The 16580-nt window shown below is 38.8% G+C and overlaps 2 protein-coding genes across 2 annotated transcripts; one reads left to right on the forward strand and one right to left on the reverse strand.

Moving 5' to 3' along the window:
- Positions 1-6902: 6902 nt before the first annotated feature.
- Positions 6903-10727, forward strand: tescb (tescalcin b). Its single transcript, XM_080046181.1, has 8 exons — positions 6903-7138; positions 7920-7989; positions 8216-8296; positions 8820-8959; positions 9043-9104; positions 9510-9617; positions 10027-10074; positions 10275-10727. Exons 1-8 carry the CDS (start codon positions 7078-7080, stop codon positions 10350-10352), a joined length of 648 nt encoding a protein of 215 aa, XP_079902307.1. The 5' UTR covers positions 6903-7077; the 3' UTR covers positions 10353-10727.
- A 2633-nt stretch (positions 10728-13360) lies between these two features.
- On the reverse strand, positions 13361-14083 carry m17 (IL-6 subfamily cytokine M17; the record flags this gene model as incomplete). Its single annotated transcript, XM_080046613.1, has 2 exons — positions 13361-13828; positions 13958-14083. The coding sequence occupies 2 exons, from the start codon at positions 14081-14083 to the stop codon at positions 13361-13363; spliced, it is 594 nt and encodes a 197-aa protein (XP_079902739.1).
- Between the last annotated feature and the right edge of the window lie 2497 nt (positions 14084-16580).

Consider the following 16580-nt stretch of genomic DNA (forward strand, 5'->3'; position numbering starts at 1 on the left):
GTATTTTCAGCGAATATCCTGTGATACAGTTATTATTTTCAACTCAATTCTGAGCAACGTGCCCGACTATTGTTTGTTTTGAATTTCTAGATCTGTCACCTCTAAAGTGATAAAAGTGATTAAAAGTAACCAAACGAAACCTGGCTACTGAATCTGATTTCAGATACATTTATATCCATATATAGCACGCCCCACCATTCATACCTTTGTAATTCAATCATTTGGATGAACTTGAGTTTAGGAGTTCTCTAAAATTTAAATTAGAGACAAAAAACATATGGCAACGGTAATCGATTCATGACCAATTATTTTCCCCTCCATTTGATAACACGTTTATAACAGACTATAATGTAGTTATGAGGAACTTTTAAATTGATGATAAATGTCTAGTATTTGTCACTTCTCCTATGACATAATGTTATGTTATTATACTTCTGTTTTACTATATTGTGATTCATTATCTGTTTATACCCAATATTCTACTTATTTATGCCCACAGGATGTGTTATAGTTACTAAGACATGAATATTTATTTAGATTGTCTTTTAGTATTTTGTAAACCATTTGTTATATTTGTATTCTCTTTCTGAATACTAAATAGAGAAAAATAAAGATTATTTCTTTAATAACATTTTGTCTGTGACATAAGGTTCCATCAATCTTAAATCATGCGAGCTGTCATGTCATCAATCTTGTCATTGCGACATATACATGCATCAATCTCATACAGGTTGTGGTGACAATAGTAACGAAAACAATGCAGCATTTGGTTCCCAGGTGAATAAAATGACTAGGCAGAAATTGGTTTTCTATCAAAAACGATGAAGTTAATCTTAAACATTACCCAATTACTCTGATGCATATGGTAGTTGATGTATATACAAAGGCTTGTCTGCTTTTGTCATCAGCAGCTCAAAAATAGCACAGAATTAATTTTAATTTCCATTTAAGTGCTGGTGATCATTCTTCATGAACATACCTCTCAGTAAACATAACAAACAACAAATCCCTTTTAACATTCAGCTTTACCTGGTTTATTTTGAGTGTTTCGTCTGAGCAAACAAAGGCAGCCTTCGAATTTTGTCATGAATCTCACAACAGTCATCAGTCCCCCATTTGTGTCATTAAGAAAGAGGTGTGTGTGTGTGCGTGTGTGTGTGTGTGTGTGTGTGTGTGTGTGTGTGTGTGTGAATGCAGTGCAGGCAGTGTGTTGCACACATGTCTGTTGGGTGAAAGGAAGAGGCAGACAGGTGAAAAGAGGGATGGAGAAAGAGCGAGACATGTCGCAGCACCCTCAGGACATCTCCTCTTTCTGAGCAGCTGTTGTCTGAGAGCTGGAGGCAGCACTGCGGCGGCCTGTCAACTCCTTCTCACACAGAAAGGCCCTTTGCATGCAAAACAGGCTCAGGTTTGCCCCTCTATCCTTGGCCACGCTTTCCGCCCCCTTTTTGTCTCCGTATATACACCTCCTCATTCCCCCCCCCCCCCCTCCACCCCCCCCACCTCCTCCACGCTCTCAAGCAAAGTCTATATATTCGAATCAATTTCAAGCCATCAGATGTAGTATGCACCAGCAATAGTCGCGCAACACACACAAGAGTGGCAATTTTATGGGAAAGAACATTTCAAGGGCAGGGTCTGATAAAGAAAATGAAAACGTATTGTTGAATTTTCCTTTCTTTTTTTTAGACCAGATTGATTTTGTAGTACAGGAAAAAAAGAAATGAACATGTTATGCGTGCTCTGATGTGAGAGGCCAAAGGTGTACAGGTAACAAACCATTTCAAACTGTGTTTACAGTAATCTCCATTACTTTTTGGTGGCAGCAGTTGGACAAGTTACTTACACTCTAAATGGCACAGAGTTGACACACACACACACACACACACACACACACACACACACACACACACACACACACACACACACACACACACACACACACAAAAAACTCAAATTAAATTTACAAAATATATGTTATTGTCAATTCATCAAACATGAGCCAGGACTAAGAAGAATATAACCTTTGACCTTTGAGCTTTATTCAAGAGTATTTTCATTTTATGTAACTTAATACATCTACTTTTTTCACTTTAGTTAATGGTTTCTTTACATATTACAACTTTTTAAACCCCGTAACCCAGGACAATAGGAGCCTAAGAACAACTAGTCCTCCTAACTAGTTAATCTGGACATAGAGCAAGGACTAACACTTATACATTTACTTGATAATTGATCATTATTAAAAAGAGAAAAATGTCAATAGGTTGTCTCACATTTCACTTTAAGTTATCATGTAAAAGAAGAAGAACACAATGCCTTACAGATGATGGGGAAAGAAAAGTGACAGTATGTCATTGTTGATACAAATGAGTAGCCTACCAAATGCTATACACACAACACTCGATTTTAATGATTCATTTTATGGATCGTTATGGTATAATTGAATATTGTACCATATCTTACAGAAATGTAATTTCATATTGTAAAATTGCACTGTTGTCTTAAATCAAATGACACGTCAGTCTACTAAAATTAAAAAAATATAATGCTGTGTCACAACATGTCAGATTCTACTGGGCTATATTTTAATGTATTCGTTTTTTTAAGTATTGAAGAAGTTCCAAACAGGCGAAACAAAATGAGCATGGGGTAAAAGAGATGATGATCAATGTCTGCACACACACACACACACACACACACACACACACACACACACACACACACACACACACACACACACACACACACACACACACACACACACACACACACACACACACCATATATCATTTTCCCCTGATTCGATGTCACCAAAACAAACTGACATCAGGGATACCTGATATCTCTCTATAGTCAGAAAGTGGTGTTATATTACATATTTGACAAACTGCTACCACCATGTGGTGTAAGTTAATACTACATTGTTTTGATCAATAATATCTTTAGCATACAACTTGTTTCACCATTTCTGTGAATGTACATAGAGTTGTGTTACCATGCATATAAACCAGTGTCTTTTAAAGCGGGAAATCTGAACCAGCATTCAAGATAATGTTATTTATGGAAACTTAAAAGTGTTGTACTGTGATATTTAAAAGTAAGTTCACACATTTGACAGTTTGCAAAAATTCTCGCAGAGCTCTCCGAGATCATTCAGATGACTTAAGTTTTTTTTTCTTTTCTTTTGTGGTTGTTGTATGTTATGTGTCTGAATATAAGACACATTTGAGCTGTTCAGGCTCTGACCTGCACAGCGGAAAAACCTGTTGCCAACTTGGTCCACTGTACTTTTGAAGCATTCAAATATCATGTTGAATTTCAGGTCACACCCAAATAAGTGATGTTTACCAGAGATTATCGGCCTGAAATGCAACACCGATGACTGTTCAAACGACACTGTCAATGTAAGCCTTAGGCTTTACATCTTTTATCATTACACTCTCTTTTCATTCGTTCATTAATTGTTGGCAAGCAGGTGGATGCAGATTGTCAAGTTTAGCTCAGGGAAGTTTTAACATCATGTGCTCATCATGAAGTCAGAATCTGAAACCAGAATATCAAACTTTGTCTTGAGAGAATAAAAATAATTTGAAACAAATTACATATTGAATTGAAATGCCTGAAAAGGAGTAGGTAGAAGTATACATTTATTTAATCCCACCCCTTTTCCACAGCTCAATAATTCATATTATATTAGCTTCCTGTGTTCCTTATCATTTCTTATACAATCTATCTATATACAATTTACTGTACTATATATACTATATTTGATATTTAACTTGATATTCTATAATTGTTTTATATTTATACAATCCATATATCTTTATCTATCATATACTGTACATACATTTATACAATAAATCTAAAATCCTAACTAAATTGTGCAAGTGAGGCAGTTGAATTACTGGATGTTTTAATGTTAAAGACCAATAAAAGCACTCAAGTTCATTAGAGACTACAAGGTAGCAGTTTAGGCATATTGGAATGCAATCTTTCAAATGAGTCCCCCTCATAATGCAACTGTGTTCTGTTTTTATGTTATGTATGTCCAACCAAAACTCCTTGCTAATAACACTCTTCAGTACAATGTTGGTACATGCATAGATTTCATATACCTTAATTTTTGGAAAATGTGGTGATATAACTTGAACTGTTATGGTGTGACTGGAATAATCACTTTCTTTTTGTAGGATTTAGGATTAACAAGGTTATCATGATGTGTATGTCTAGTATATTTTCCAAACAAAAGATAAGAGACAAAACTTAGATTTCAGGTTGAGGAATTATAGTTTAAATAATTTTCCAGGATCTTGATATTGGACATTGACTGATGTGTAATGTTTTGTTCTTGATCCTGGATTATATGGTCTGATTGAAATAACTGATTACTTTGACTGATGTTATGGTAAATTTGTATTTTTATGTGACCAGTTTATAGCCTGGCTCCGCCCGCCTACCTACATCCGGCCAAATTTCATTTTCCCTTCAGTAGTCAGTCTGGTGATGGGGCGTATTATTGGGATCCTGCTCGAACATATTTCTGTGTGTCCAATCAGCGAACAGAGCGAGTGGCTGAGAACGATGACGTCGAAGTCGTGCTCCAGTTTCAGTTGAATGCTGCGTTCCTTTATACTCGGAAGAAGGAGATTTCTGACTTGGTAGTTCCGAGTTCCGACCTGTCTGTGTTCCAGTGCATCTGCTCGCGAAAGTATGGACGCCGACAACCTTTCTCGTCCAAATAACTAAACGTTAGGCTCTAACAAGATACCGTTGCCAGGTACCGGTAGATCCATAGACCACAATATGTAGTGAAGTCGGAAATTTCCGAGTTCCCTGTCCAACTGGAACGCACCGCCAGAAGCCGGCTCATGACACACGTGATGACCAAACGTTATGCAATTGGTTGGCTAATCCAGAGTGGCACTGGGCAGATCCAATAGTTTTAAACTTCAACAGACACCCGCCTCCAAGTGAGTGAACGTTTGCCAATTACAGCACTTCCAGACCTTCTGTACAAATGAAATGAAGTACGATGGTCTGGTTGGACCAGGCTAACCAGTTTATGGTCAAAGGGTGAATTGTGAGGGCAGATTTATTTGTAACTATCTAATTGATCTGTTTTTCAGATGTATATCACATACGTTTTTAACACATGTGCCTTTCCTCTAAGAATGTGCTAACAAAACAGTTGCTTAAAGAGGACCTATGATACTTTTCGACTTTTATGACCTATAAACGTTGTTATAATGATTTATAGTCATGTTTAACCATACTAGCGTATCAAATAATTACGTACATGCATTTCGACGTATTCCCTGCTTACCGTGTGGGGTGGCTATGCAGAGCACTAAACACTATGGCAGCCGGTCGAGAAATAACTTGTTCAAATTTCCGGGTATCGTGAGTCAAGTACCCGGATGTTTCCATGTATGGTAATGCTGCTCAGGCAAGCTCCGGCTGCATGCCCCCACCTTCCTGAAAATCTCCCGCTGCTGGAAGGAAGGTAACCAATCACAACGGAGTGGGGTTTGCAGCAGGGGGGGAGGGGCGGAGAAGCTCAAAGCAGTGTGTAGAGAGAGACTGCTGTGCTCGCTAGGGTAAGAGGAAGAGTGTCCCGAAAATCTACATAGTTTTTTGTGATGTGATTTGTGTCAGGTTGCTCTACAGCAGTTTTTAACAAGAAATTAAGACCAGAAAAGTAGTATAGTAGGATCTCTTTAAACTATTTTAAGGTTTATTGTGGCTGACCACAATAAACCCCTGACACCTGTTTACTCTATTAACCATCTGTTAGTTGACACCCCCGTTGTTGAAGGGGGCCTTAAAAACTCTGTTTGACCAAAATATATTGTCAGTCCCATCGGGCGCTGACCGTGTAGGTCTGAAGCTTTACACTCTGTACTCTGTTGTTTTGTCTTATTATAAATGTAATTAAATTCTTAAATTCTATTACAGCATGTCGGAATATATACTACATCCACAAACAATTCAGCTTTCAGCTCAAGATGCAGGAGGGCACGTTGTGTCAGTCTGGCAGCACAAAATACAAATAAAACCACATTGACATTTGACCTTTTTACTGCAGCAGCAAAAAAGACCTTGACAAAATGGTCTCTCCCCTCTAGTTCCATTTGGTAGCTGGGTTTGAGCTTTCCATCATTTGAAGGTCAAGAAAGGTCAAACCTACGGATGAGGCCCATGGGAAATCATCCAAAGCTCAAGGGCGGCTGCCAAATGGACCTCGAGGGGAAATTTATGACACAATTGTACGGCTACACCTTGACACCAAATAGAAATATTGTAGCCTGTATTTCTTGAACATGATTTTGTTTAATTATTTCCAGTTGTATAACATGTTTGATGATTTTGGAAGCTTTGAAATGTCCAGGGATGTTTAATATGAGTTTTTTGGCCTGATCATATTAAATTATTAAAATTGTTTTAATGTATGCGCTGCTTAAAACAATATCTCTAATATTTGAGTGATTGAGTCATTTGAGTAAGCGTGTTTATTTGATAGTGGACCACTACACTTTATCTGATAAGGCTAAGATTTTGAATGCAGGACTTCCACTTGTAGCAGAGTATTGAAGCCTACTTAAGGTAGGCTAAGTGAAGAATCGAAATAATCCATCCACCACTGCTGCTCAGTATAAACAAGCAGGTCACAGTAAATGGTCGCAGCCTCTGAATAAATAAAAAAGTCTGAGTTAATAATTCAAACTGCAGTACGTTGTGTGCGCGCGCGTGTGTACTAAGTTGTGTGTGTGTGCGTGTGTGTGTGTGTGTGTGTGTGTGTGTGTGTGTGTGTGTGTGTGTGTGTGTCGTCACTGGAACGGTTGTTGCGGAAGTAGCCTTCGCTGTTTGCAGAGGATGAGAAGCTCGCAGTGTTTCGCACCAGCACCTAATATGTCCATGACCAGCGCTCGGGCAGAGATGGATGATTCTAAAACATGATCCTCTCTGAAATTGGTTTCAGCTCCAACGGCTGCTGTGCGGTATTGATCTGTTAGAAAACTGGATTAATCGGGAAGGAGGTTTTTTTTTGTTTTTCTTTTTTTTTTGTTGCTAGGTATGGGTGCACTACAGTCCTCACCTGCACCAGGATACGTCGATCTGGCGGAAAAGACTGGCTGTGAGTATATCGTTACTGTGTGCATTTGGCACTAACCGCCTCTTTTCTCTCCCCCCTCTCTCTCTCTCTCTTTCTCTCTCTTTTTAGAGACATCAGTCAGGCAAGTAGGATGTATGAAAACATGAGCCCACCGCACCGGAAATATAATTTTGTCAGTTTAATTTAAATTCAGTTTTAACGGAAATATCCGACGATTTCGGCATTTAATGTCAATCATGCGTCAAGCAAAGAGATTATTATTATTTGTCCTTGGTTTATATCATATGTATCCTATGTACAGCATCTCTGTGTCTCGGGGAAACCAGTCTGTTTGGTGCAGTATAGTGCTCAATTATTTACATTGCAAGTTAATGGAAGTATAAACTATGTTCAGAGGGGAGCTGCAGTTAATAATAGAGCAGTCCCAAACAAACTTAAGGGAAGCTAACAGATACCTTATTAAGACTTAGTTATCCCCATGGCTTCTCAGTAGTGGCCTCTTATGAAAGAGGCTGGTGTGTTTGAAGGTTGACAGAAAATAGGAGACAGAAAGTGTTTTACATACAATATGAATATCCAAATCTGCTGCCTCGAAAGCCTCTTGTAAAACTTAGTAAAGCTGCCTTACCACCATACTTTAAACAAACAACATGTACTTATTTGTTTAAGGAGTATTAATTTGTTTACTTTATTTGTATGAATTACTATTTAGTGTCTCACTGTGTTTGGAAGCATTTTTAACGTGACTTGTGCATGGACAAGAATTGCATTTGGTCGTAAATTGCGACTTTTCTGTTTCCAGTTTCATTTGAACAGATTGGAGTCCTCCATAAAAGATTCAAGCAGTTGAGCCACGATGAAGAAACTCTCCAGTAAGTAAATAGTTTGCAGTGCCACCTTCAGGTTTAGTTTTAATGTGATGCATTCTATTGAGCCAATGTCCATCATCAACAAAATCCACTTCCCAAACTTTCTTTGGAACTGGAAACCTGCCTAACCTGCCTGTTAATGTTGACACTACAGCTTGTGACAACTTGTGGCCAACATTTTCATATTACAATGAACCACTCCTTAAAAATATCGTTTTTACTCCCTCAGGAGAGATCACTTCAACAGAATCCCTGATCTGGCGTGCAATCCCATCCGCTCCCAGATCGTAGAAGCCTTCTTTGACAGGAGGTAAAGCGTTGATGGTTTGAAAGTTGCCTATACAGCTGTCTGTCTGAACACATCGCCCTTTTCAAAATTCAATGTGTGGTCGAGTCAAGGTCTTTTACTGTTCACGTGGACAACATTTACTGGAGCTGCTGTTGGAAATTAATTTCCTGAGTCTCAGGCTTGCTCAAACAATGCAACATATACAATGTTTAGATAATAAAACAAGCAGAAAGGAAAAGCAAAGACATAAATAAAATACATAAATAGTGCATAGAGACAAAAATAGTGCAAACTTTTTTTAAATGTAGGAATAGAGTATAGGTATAAACGTATGTACAGTACATGTGATATATTTTTGTGATGTGAATAGATATAAATGTACAGTATACACGGGCATAAAACAAGTGCACTCTGGTCACTCTTATGGCCTGTGGGCAGGGGGAAGAGCAGTTTCTATTGGGATAGAATGTAAGAATTTGCTCCATGCAATTGACATAACTGGAGGATATGTCGGCTCATTTGCTCTTTCCCCACATTTCTTCAGAAACTTCCGGAAGAATGGCGAGGGTAATGTGGATGAGATCGGCTTTGAGGAGTTCCTGGTGGTCATGTCCCATTTCAGGCCGCCGTCGCAGCACATGACAGAGGAGCAGCGTGAGGGCGTCAGGAGGGAGAAACTAAGATGTATGTCTTTAAAAAAAAAAATTCACAGCATCACATGATTGGCATAATCCATGGCTGACAAACAGGTGTAATTTTCTCTGCAGTTTTATTCAACATGCATGACACAGACAACGACGGGACAATAACCCTTCAGGAATACCGACATGTAAGCCATAGACTTCCTACAGCACATTTAAGTGGGGCGACTGTGGCTCAGTTGGTAGAGTGGGTCGGCCGATGATCAAAGGGTTGGAGGTTCGATCCCCGCCCTGCGACCTGTGTCATAGTTGTTGTGTCCTTGGGCAAGACACTTCACCCACCTTGCCTTGTGTGAATGTCGATAGTTAGCCTGCTATCAGTGTATGAATGTGTGTGTGAATGGTAACGTGGGAAAGGAAAACAGGTCTCCCTTGTAAAAGAGTCTTCGGTCTCAATGGGATTTACCTGTATAAATAAAGGTAAAAAAAAAAAAGTGGTAGCTAATGAGGGAAAGGAGGAGACCTTTTTCTGTTCCTCTGAAATTAGGGATTTGAGTCTTCTGTGGTCATATTGTTTTATTTCACATGTCCAGGTGATAGAGGAGCTGTTGTCTCTCAGCGAGGCGCTTGGGACGGACGCAGCCAAAAGCATCGCTGATGCTGCCATGCTGGAGGTGGCCAGTATTTCAGTGGGTCACATGGTATGTAAGCTGTTGCATCTCCAATTGACATTGAAGGTTCAGCCAGCGATTCTGGAGAACGCATGTTGTCAAAATTACTTTTTTGTCAAAATCAGTTGATATCTCCACAGGATCTGCTACCTGTCCGTACTGTGTGTGCGCGATGAAAATAAATCTGGTTTTAATACATGGCTCTGCAAACTGGTATGTAAACAAAGGGAGCCCACCATAGCTAGCAACATGCCAGTTTACAAAGCCTAGGCTGTGCTTTAACACTGGATTCTTTTTTTCAGCACACACATAGATATTCACTGATATTGACAAAAAGTGCATTTAAAAACAAGCGTTCTCCAGAATCACTGACTTCACCTTTAAGTTGGATTCATTCTGTTTTGGACCTCGTCAGTAATCTAACTTTTTTCACACGTAGGAACCTGATGAATTCTATGAGGGAATCACATTTGAGCATTTTCTCAAGGTTGGTACTCTGAATACAAAATGTATATTCAGCATTTGCTAAGACCACTATTAAATACCATAATTTGAAATTGCATTTAAAGGTGATATGGAAAATATTGAAATTGTTTAAGTTAGTTTTTTAGACTAAAAATACAGTCAACCTTACCGCTTTCAAAGATAATGACATGTTTTAAATCATGTAAAACTCTTTTTTTGTAGTTGCTGAATGGCTTTGAACTTGAGTCCAGAATGAACGTTCGCTTTTTGTATATGGACACAATAAACTTATGTAAGTGAGGTCTGGTGCAATAAACTATGCAGTGGCTTTTGGGGAACCTGTAATGATGCATAACCATGGTTTCACTATAATGGCACATACCTGTTGTCTCCTACACCAGTTTGACGTTTGCATTGAATATATGCCTTACTACTCATGTTTGAATAACTATGCAAATTCAAAGAAAATCAATGTGTAATATGGATGTATTAGAAGTAGTTTATTTTTATTTTGAGCAATAATATGACATAGTCAGTCAAATAACAACCAGCCTGTAAAGCAATAATCTAATATCAACGTCTGTAGTAGCAGACAGCATGACACTCTGCATGCACAAAGGAACGCTTGAAGAAAATGTACTAATGTTAATGCCAACAAATCAATAACTCTCAATTATCAGGGAAATTAAGCTTTAAATATATATATATATAGATGTGTCTAAAAAATATGAATGCAATATTTTTAAATGCCTTATACTGTTTTATTGTTACAAATATGACACTTGGTGCATGCTCTGGACACTACATTTGCACAATAAAAGAAATCTCCTTGAAACAGGTCTGACTTTAGTTCATTTTGGTTACTTCTGATGCAAAGGAAATGTGAACGCTTTCGTGCAAAAATAATTGCAGGATGGGAATAGTCCTCATTTAAGAACAGGAGGCAATATAGGTCATTACATTACATTTTTTCCATTATGCTTTCTCTTGATTGTCTTTATTATTATTACATTTTTAAGATAATTAGTCTCACTGACATTTTAAATGAAAACAGTTTAGTTGACCTGAACTTTGGAAACACTGAGATCACACCCAACTTTCTCAGAAAAAATCTACTGAATGACCTTTGTTAATCTTGTGCTATGTGTTATATAATCTCCTTTCAATATCTTATATTTGGGAACCTCTCAACATGCCTAATATGGAAACTGATTATCAGTGCTCACTGTCTCAGCAGTTTTAATATTGGTCAGCCTTAGTCTTTAGTGTGATGAAAACCTGAGTCACGCTTGATCATCTAACTACCCTTGAACTACACACACCCAATTCATTCCCACACCATGTGAACCAAATTTGTGCAGCCTCTTCACATTCTTTATATTAGAAGTTCAAATCCTAACTTAATGTTGAACCTAAGCTCTTGATACTTATTCCAGGAGCTAGTATCAGTCCTATAGCTCCAAGCTTTTTGTGTGACATTTTTGTAGTAACTTTCCAATATAATCAACATTGAAGTAATGTGAGAATAAATGCAAGGTAAGTATGCAAGGGGAGTCAGAGGTGTCCTGTTTTGAGTTATAATGTTTACAGATACAGTGTATATTATATGCAATGACAGCTTAAACTTTTAATAGGCCTACTTCCTGTGAACACCAGGTGATGAACTGTACAATGTCCATGAGAACTTCAATGTATTCTGTCATGGTGTATACTGCCCTCTACAGATCAAAAATATGTAAAGCATGTTAAATGTTAAAAAAAACTGCTCCTCGATTCATCCTATTTCAGTGTTATTTCTCTAGTAGTATTAACTCTAGGGATACAACCCTACAGTAAACAGTATTTCAGGTGAGAGTGATTTTTCACCTTGAAAACAGTAGTTTTCATTAAATATAATATATATTCAGTATAAAGTGGACACATCATCACAACGATGTGACTTACAGTATGTCAGGTGGATCAGTGGCTAGTTTACAGTAGCCGAGACAGATGCTGCATTAAATCTCCAGCCCTGTGCAGTTCTGTTGGGGTAGCATGTCCTTCCTTGTGTTGGGGTTGAACTTGTTCTTGTTTTGCTCCAAAAGGCAAAGAAAAATGCTAGTCAAGTGGATTAGAGAGTGTTTTACAGTGAGGATTTGGAGCTATTTCAAAGTGTCTACATTTTCATTAATACTGTATCTTCTGGGAAAGGCTCCATATCTTACTGAGGTCTTTTAAAGCATTAAGTGGGTAGTGAAATGTAATGAATAATGTAGACGGCAGAATGACTGTTGCCCTGAGGTACCCTCTGTGTTGGTGCTTTAAATAAAGCAGAGTTATAACAGGGAACTTGATTCATGACCTAGAGTGAATCCCCTATCTACTTCCAGTTTCCCGAAAGCTTGTTTTCTGAGGAAAGCTTAGTAAACTATTTATTCACTAGAACTTAAAAAAAGGTATCTATGTTTTATTAATGATGTGTTTGTATAGATGTCAAGTTTGCATCAGGTGTCATGTATTCATCTATTTTAAAAAAAGGTTTCGCTTCCCTCCAGTTTCCCCACCCTACCCTTCACACACTTGCATCTCAATCTATTTTGAGGACGCAATGGTGAAAACATCGCATACAGTTATCTGACCCACATAAACCCACACCTTGTGACCGGCCAGACGGCCCGCCAGTTTCATGAAATCTTTCCTATCTGATGCAGCCTTGTGTTAAACACATGCGTCATTCCGAGCTGATATCACACAGTCAGCGTCTCAGCAGCTTCCTGATTTTTCTTTTAACCCCTTTTGATGGACTGATCCTTTGCAGAAAACAGCACATGATGCTTTGAGCAGGAATACTTTTTTTTACTTTGTCCAAAACAATAGTTGTTAACAATGTAGAAACAGCTATATTTTCAGTCCAGGGAATAACAAGAAATGTATAATGCATGACTTTCCAGACATGAAATTGTACATTATTGATGCCATCACAAAAAGAAATGAAACATTATACAATAGTACAGCTGCAAAGTACATTTGATTAATTCTGTGTAAAGCAGATTAACATCAGCAATATAATATTAGACAACTTAAATACACATAACTTTCATAGAGATACCTTTACACAATTGATTTGTTAACATCACTCCTCTTCTTTAGTTTGTAGAAACACACAAGTTAATAAATATTAAATACCATAAATAGGCTTCATAACACTGATGCACAACCACTTTCATATCATACTCGCTTATCTTTTCAAGTCTTTACCAACCCAGTGAGTGCAAGTGTTGTTGGACACTGGCATAGACTGTTCTCTGAAGGCCAGCCTTAGATCATCCTCAGAAGAAGAATGTGTTCATTTGTATCCTCCTTCTGCACACCTTGTTTTTTAGAGTCCTCAGTTCTCGGGAGACGTTCGACAGTAATTCCTTGTAGGTTTTCAGGACCACACAGCCGTAGACCTTCTGCTGGAAAACATTTTGAGGTGGCGGTAGTGTTGTGGGCCCCCCTGCGGGCTCGGGGACGGGCAGGTTGGGGAAGACGCTCTGATAAAAGCTGTTCACCAGAGCGGCCAGGCTCCTGCTTCGAGTGCTGACACTGTAGAGTTGGGTCAGCAGCGGGCTGGTGGGCAACTGCAAATCTGTCTGCTGGTCGTAAACCCGTTTGAGATGCGGTAAAAAGGCCTGGATGTGTGTGTAGATGCTCACTATCCTCTCTGAAGGCTCCAGGCCTGAGATGTTGGGGTCAGGAACATTGTTGATGGACACCTTGCAAAAGACCTCCGACAATTCTCCTTGAGAGGCTCTCTGCAAAAGAAAAACAAATAAGTATAAATCCTCAGGAACAAGGAAAGGGTGGCATATACAGTGTGCATAAGCAGAAGGATGATTTAACACAGCAAAATAAGACACAGCAGATTTTATGTCTGTACTCACATATGTTTTGATTAGGTCGACGGATTCCTTATGTACGAGCCTGGTGAGCTTCAAAGTCTGTTGCAGAGAATTCCCACACTGCTGGCTTCTGCCGGCTGACACAGTCCTTGTTGAATCAACAGCCATAACCAGCAGCAGAGAGAGTAATGCTGAGGAAGAAAGGAACTGGTCAGTTATGGTTGTCCTACATCCCATCGGTGAGAGGGGAACTGTATTTTAAAAGGCAGGAGGGATACAAATAGATTCTTCCCTTTGCATATGTCAAGCAAATGGAAAATTAACAACGGTAATCTGCTTTGTTATCATTTCAGACATTGTATACAATCATATCATGTCAACAAACATTTGCAGTCTCTTTAAGTGTCAGCCAAACTGTTCCCCTGAGTCTCCAAACTGTTCAAGAACGAATTGACTTGACATTACATTGATGCCTAAAACATTGCTTTGTTAAAAAAATAAATAAGTGATAAGCAGTGAAACTACACCCGAAACTTCAGTCAGTTTCAGGCAGCTGCTGACAGATTAAAGGCACCGACAATAACCACAAAAGCGTACATAGTGACGAGAAAAGTTGCAAGTGTGTGTGATTGTTTTTTTTTAGGGTTGATAACAGAAAAGCAGATGTAATTAGAACTTACTTGTTGCTGGTTTCAGGAGCTGTTGAAAACACATGCTCTTTACATGACCATTCATTCTCCTCTCTGTATCACAGGCGAAATGCGCAGACTCTTCATGATCACACTCCTTTCAAACTTTTTTAAAAGACAGAAACCACACATTTGTCATAGAAGGAAATGACGTGCACTTTGTGAGGCAACCAAATTTCCCAGAATTTCCTCCTTTTTTTTCTGATGTGGATTTTTTTTTCAAGTGTGCTATATCCTTATAAATGCCTCTTCGCAGTGCAGGTCTAATGATTTGTACATGTATGATCATACAATGTGGGTAGACAAAGTAGTTTTTTAATAGCACTTCCTTTTTTATTTCTGTATGGAAATATACACACAAATGTGTTATATTTAAATCGCTTGAGGAACATTTAACCACTGAATTTAGAAAAATAGTGACAGATGTGCATGAAAATAATTGAACCACTGAGTACAGCCCACCCTTTGACACAGTTCACTTGTTTCCCCCCTTGTTTCCCCCTTTACCGCTCTCTAGAGAGTGTGGGTGAGAAGGTAAGAACTTAGTGGATATGAAAAGGTAAAAGAGTGCTCTCCACATGACTGCACACAGTTGCACAGGCATGATGTTTCTTATTTTCTTTCCATGTACATAGCAATAGTAAATATACCTTGAGTATCATCTCAGTTTCCTTAAATTGAAGTGAAAGTATTCACATGTTCTTTGAAAAAAGGAAACACAACGTAACAATCGGATACCAGAAAAGGGATTTGAGTGGTTATTCCAGTGGCTTCACTGACTTCCCAACAAAACCACATTCATGCAGATATTGGCCGGCAGATGCTACAATGATTAACAATCAAATCAACCCTAATACATCAGCCAAAACAAAAATGACTTCTGAGGGAGTTTTAGTTAGACAAGAGTATTCTAAAGTGGAATTGGGTCTGAAATAAGTAAGCATCGTCATAAAAAACAATCCCTGAGATCATATTCACTGTTTTTGCCACTTTCTCTTGATTTTCATAAACAGATCTTCTCAGTTTGTGTCATTTCAACTATTACAACTGCTCCACAGACCATGTGTGTCTTTTCGCAACATCATTTTCATGTGGTCACTTTCTCAGGAAGCTGGCAAGGTCACAGGAAATGCATTTCTCAATATGAAACATTTACAAGTGCGTAAAAAGGGAGGGTCCGCTTAGCTAAAGCAGGCCATGTGTCACTGTCATTGCTTCTGACCTGCTATTTCTCACGTTAACAGAGTGACATATGATGGCTGTGTTGCAGGGATTTGTTTGGGTATAGTGTGTGAGGAGGAGCCAAAGGATGACTATGCAAAAATATGAAAATAACACAAACTGGGATTTTCATGTGTTATCATACTTCATTATCGTCACCACAACGCACTTCTAGGGATGCTGACTCCTGCTCGGAGACTCCCCATGACGAGTTAAGCCAGCTGTCTGCATCACATGGGTTAACAGGAGATCAGGCTACAGAAGATGGGAGTTCTGCTCTGTGTGGGGGCAGCACGTAAACTTTTGCACCGAAATGGCCTAGTGAGAGCTGACATGATCTCAGCTTTTTTGCAATGGTGACCAAGTCTTGGTTTCAAGCATCCACACCGAGTGTGGCATTGCTGTCAAACCACTGACTACTTGAGAAAAGACGGGGAACTCACCGCACCACAACCATTGTCAGCACTACTTCAGGTAGAGGCCAAGCACTCTTTAACCGTCCTCGGGGCTTTCCAATTGCCCCAGGGGATAATATAAAAAAAGGAGTTGTGGTGAGGTGGGTAACTGCTAAAGATGGTGCCGCAGACTTTAACAATTCAAGGAAACTACAGCAGGATTCTTGCCAGAATAAACACTGCAGGCGTGCTAAAAAGAAAAGAAAAAAACACCCCAAAAACACTTGGGTTACTTAAATCAAACAAGTTTACCCTGAAACATAAGGAAACCACTGGGTGCCTTGCTGTTTAACTTCCCTC

This window comes from Ammodytes marinus, assembly GCF_949987685.1.
Source record: "Ammodytes marinus genome assembly, chromosome: 18".
NCBI classification, from domain to species: Eukaryota; Metazoa; Chordata; class Actinopteri; order Uranoscopiformes; family Ammodytidae; genus Ammodytes; species Ammodytes marinus.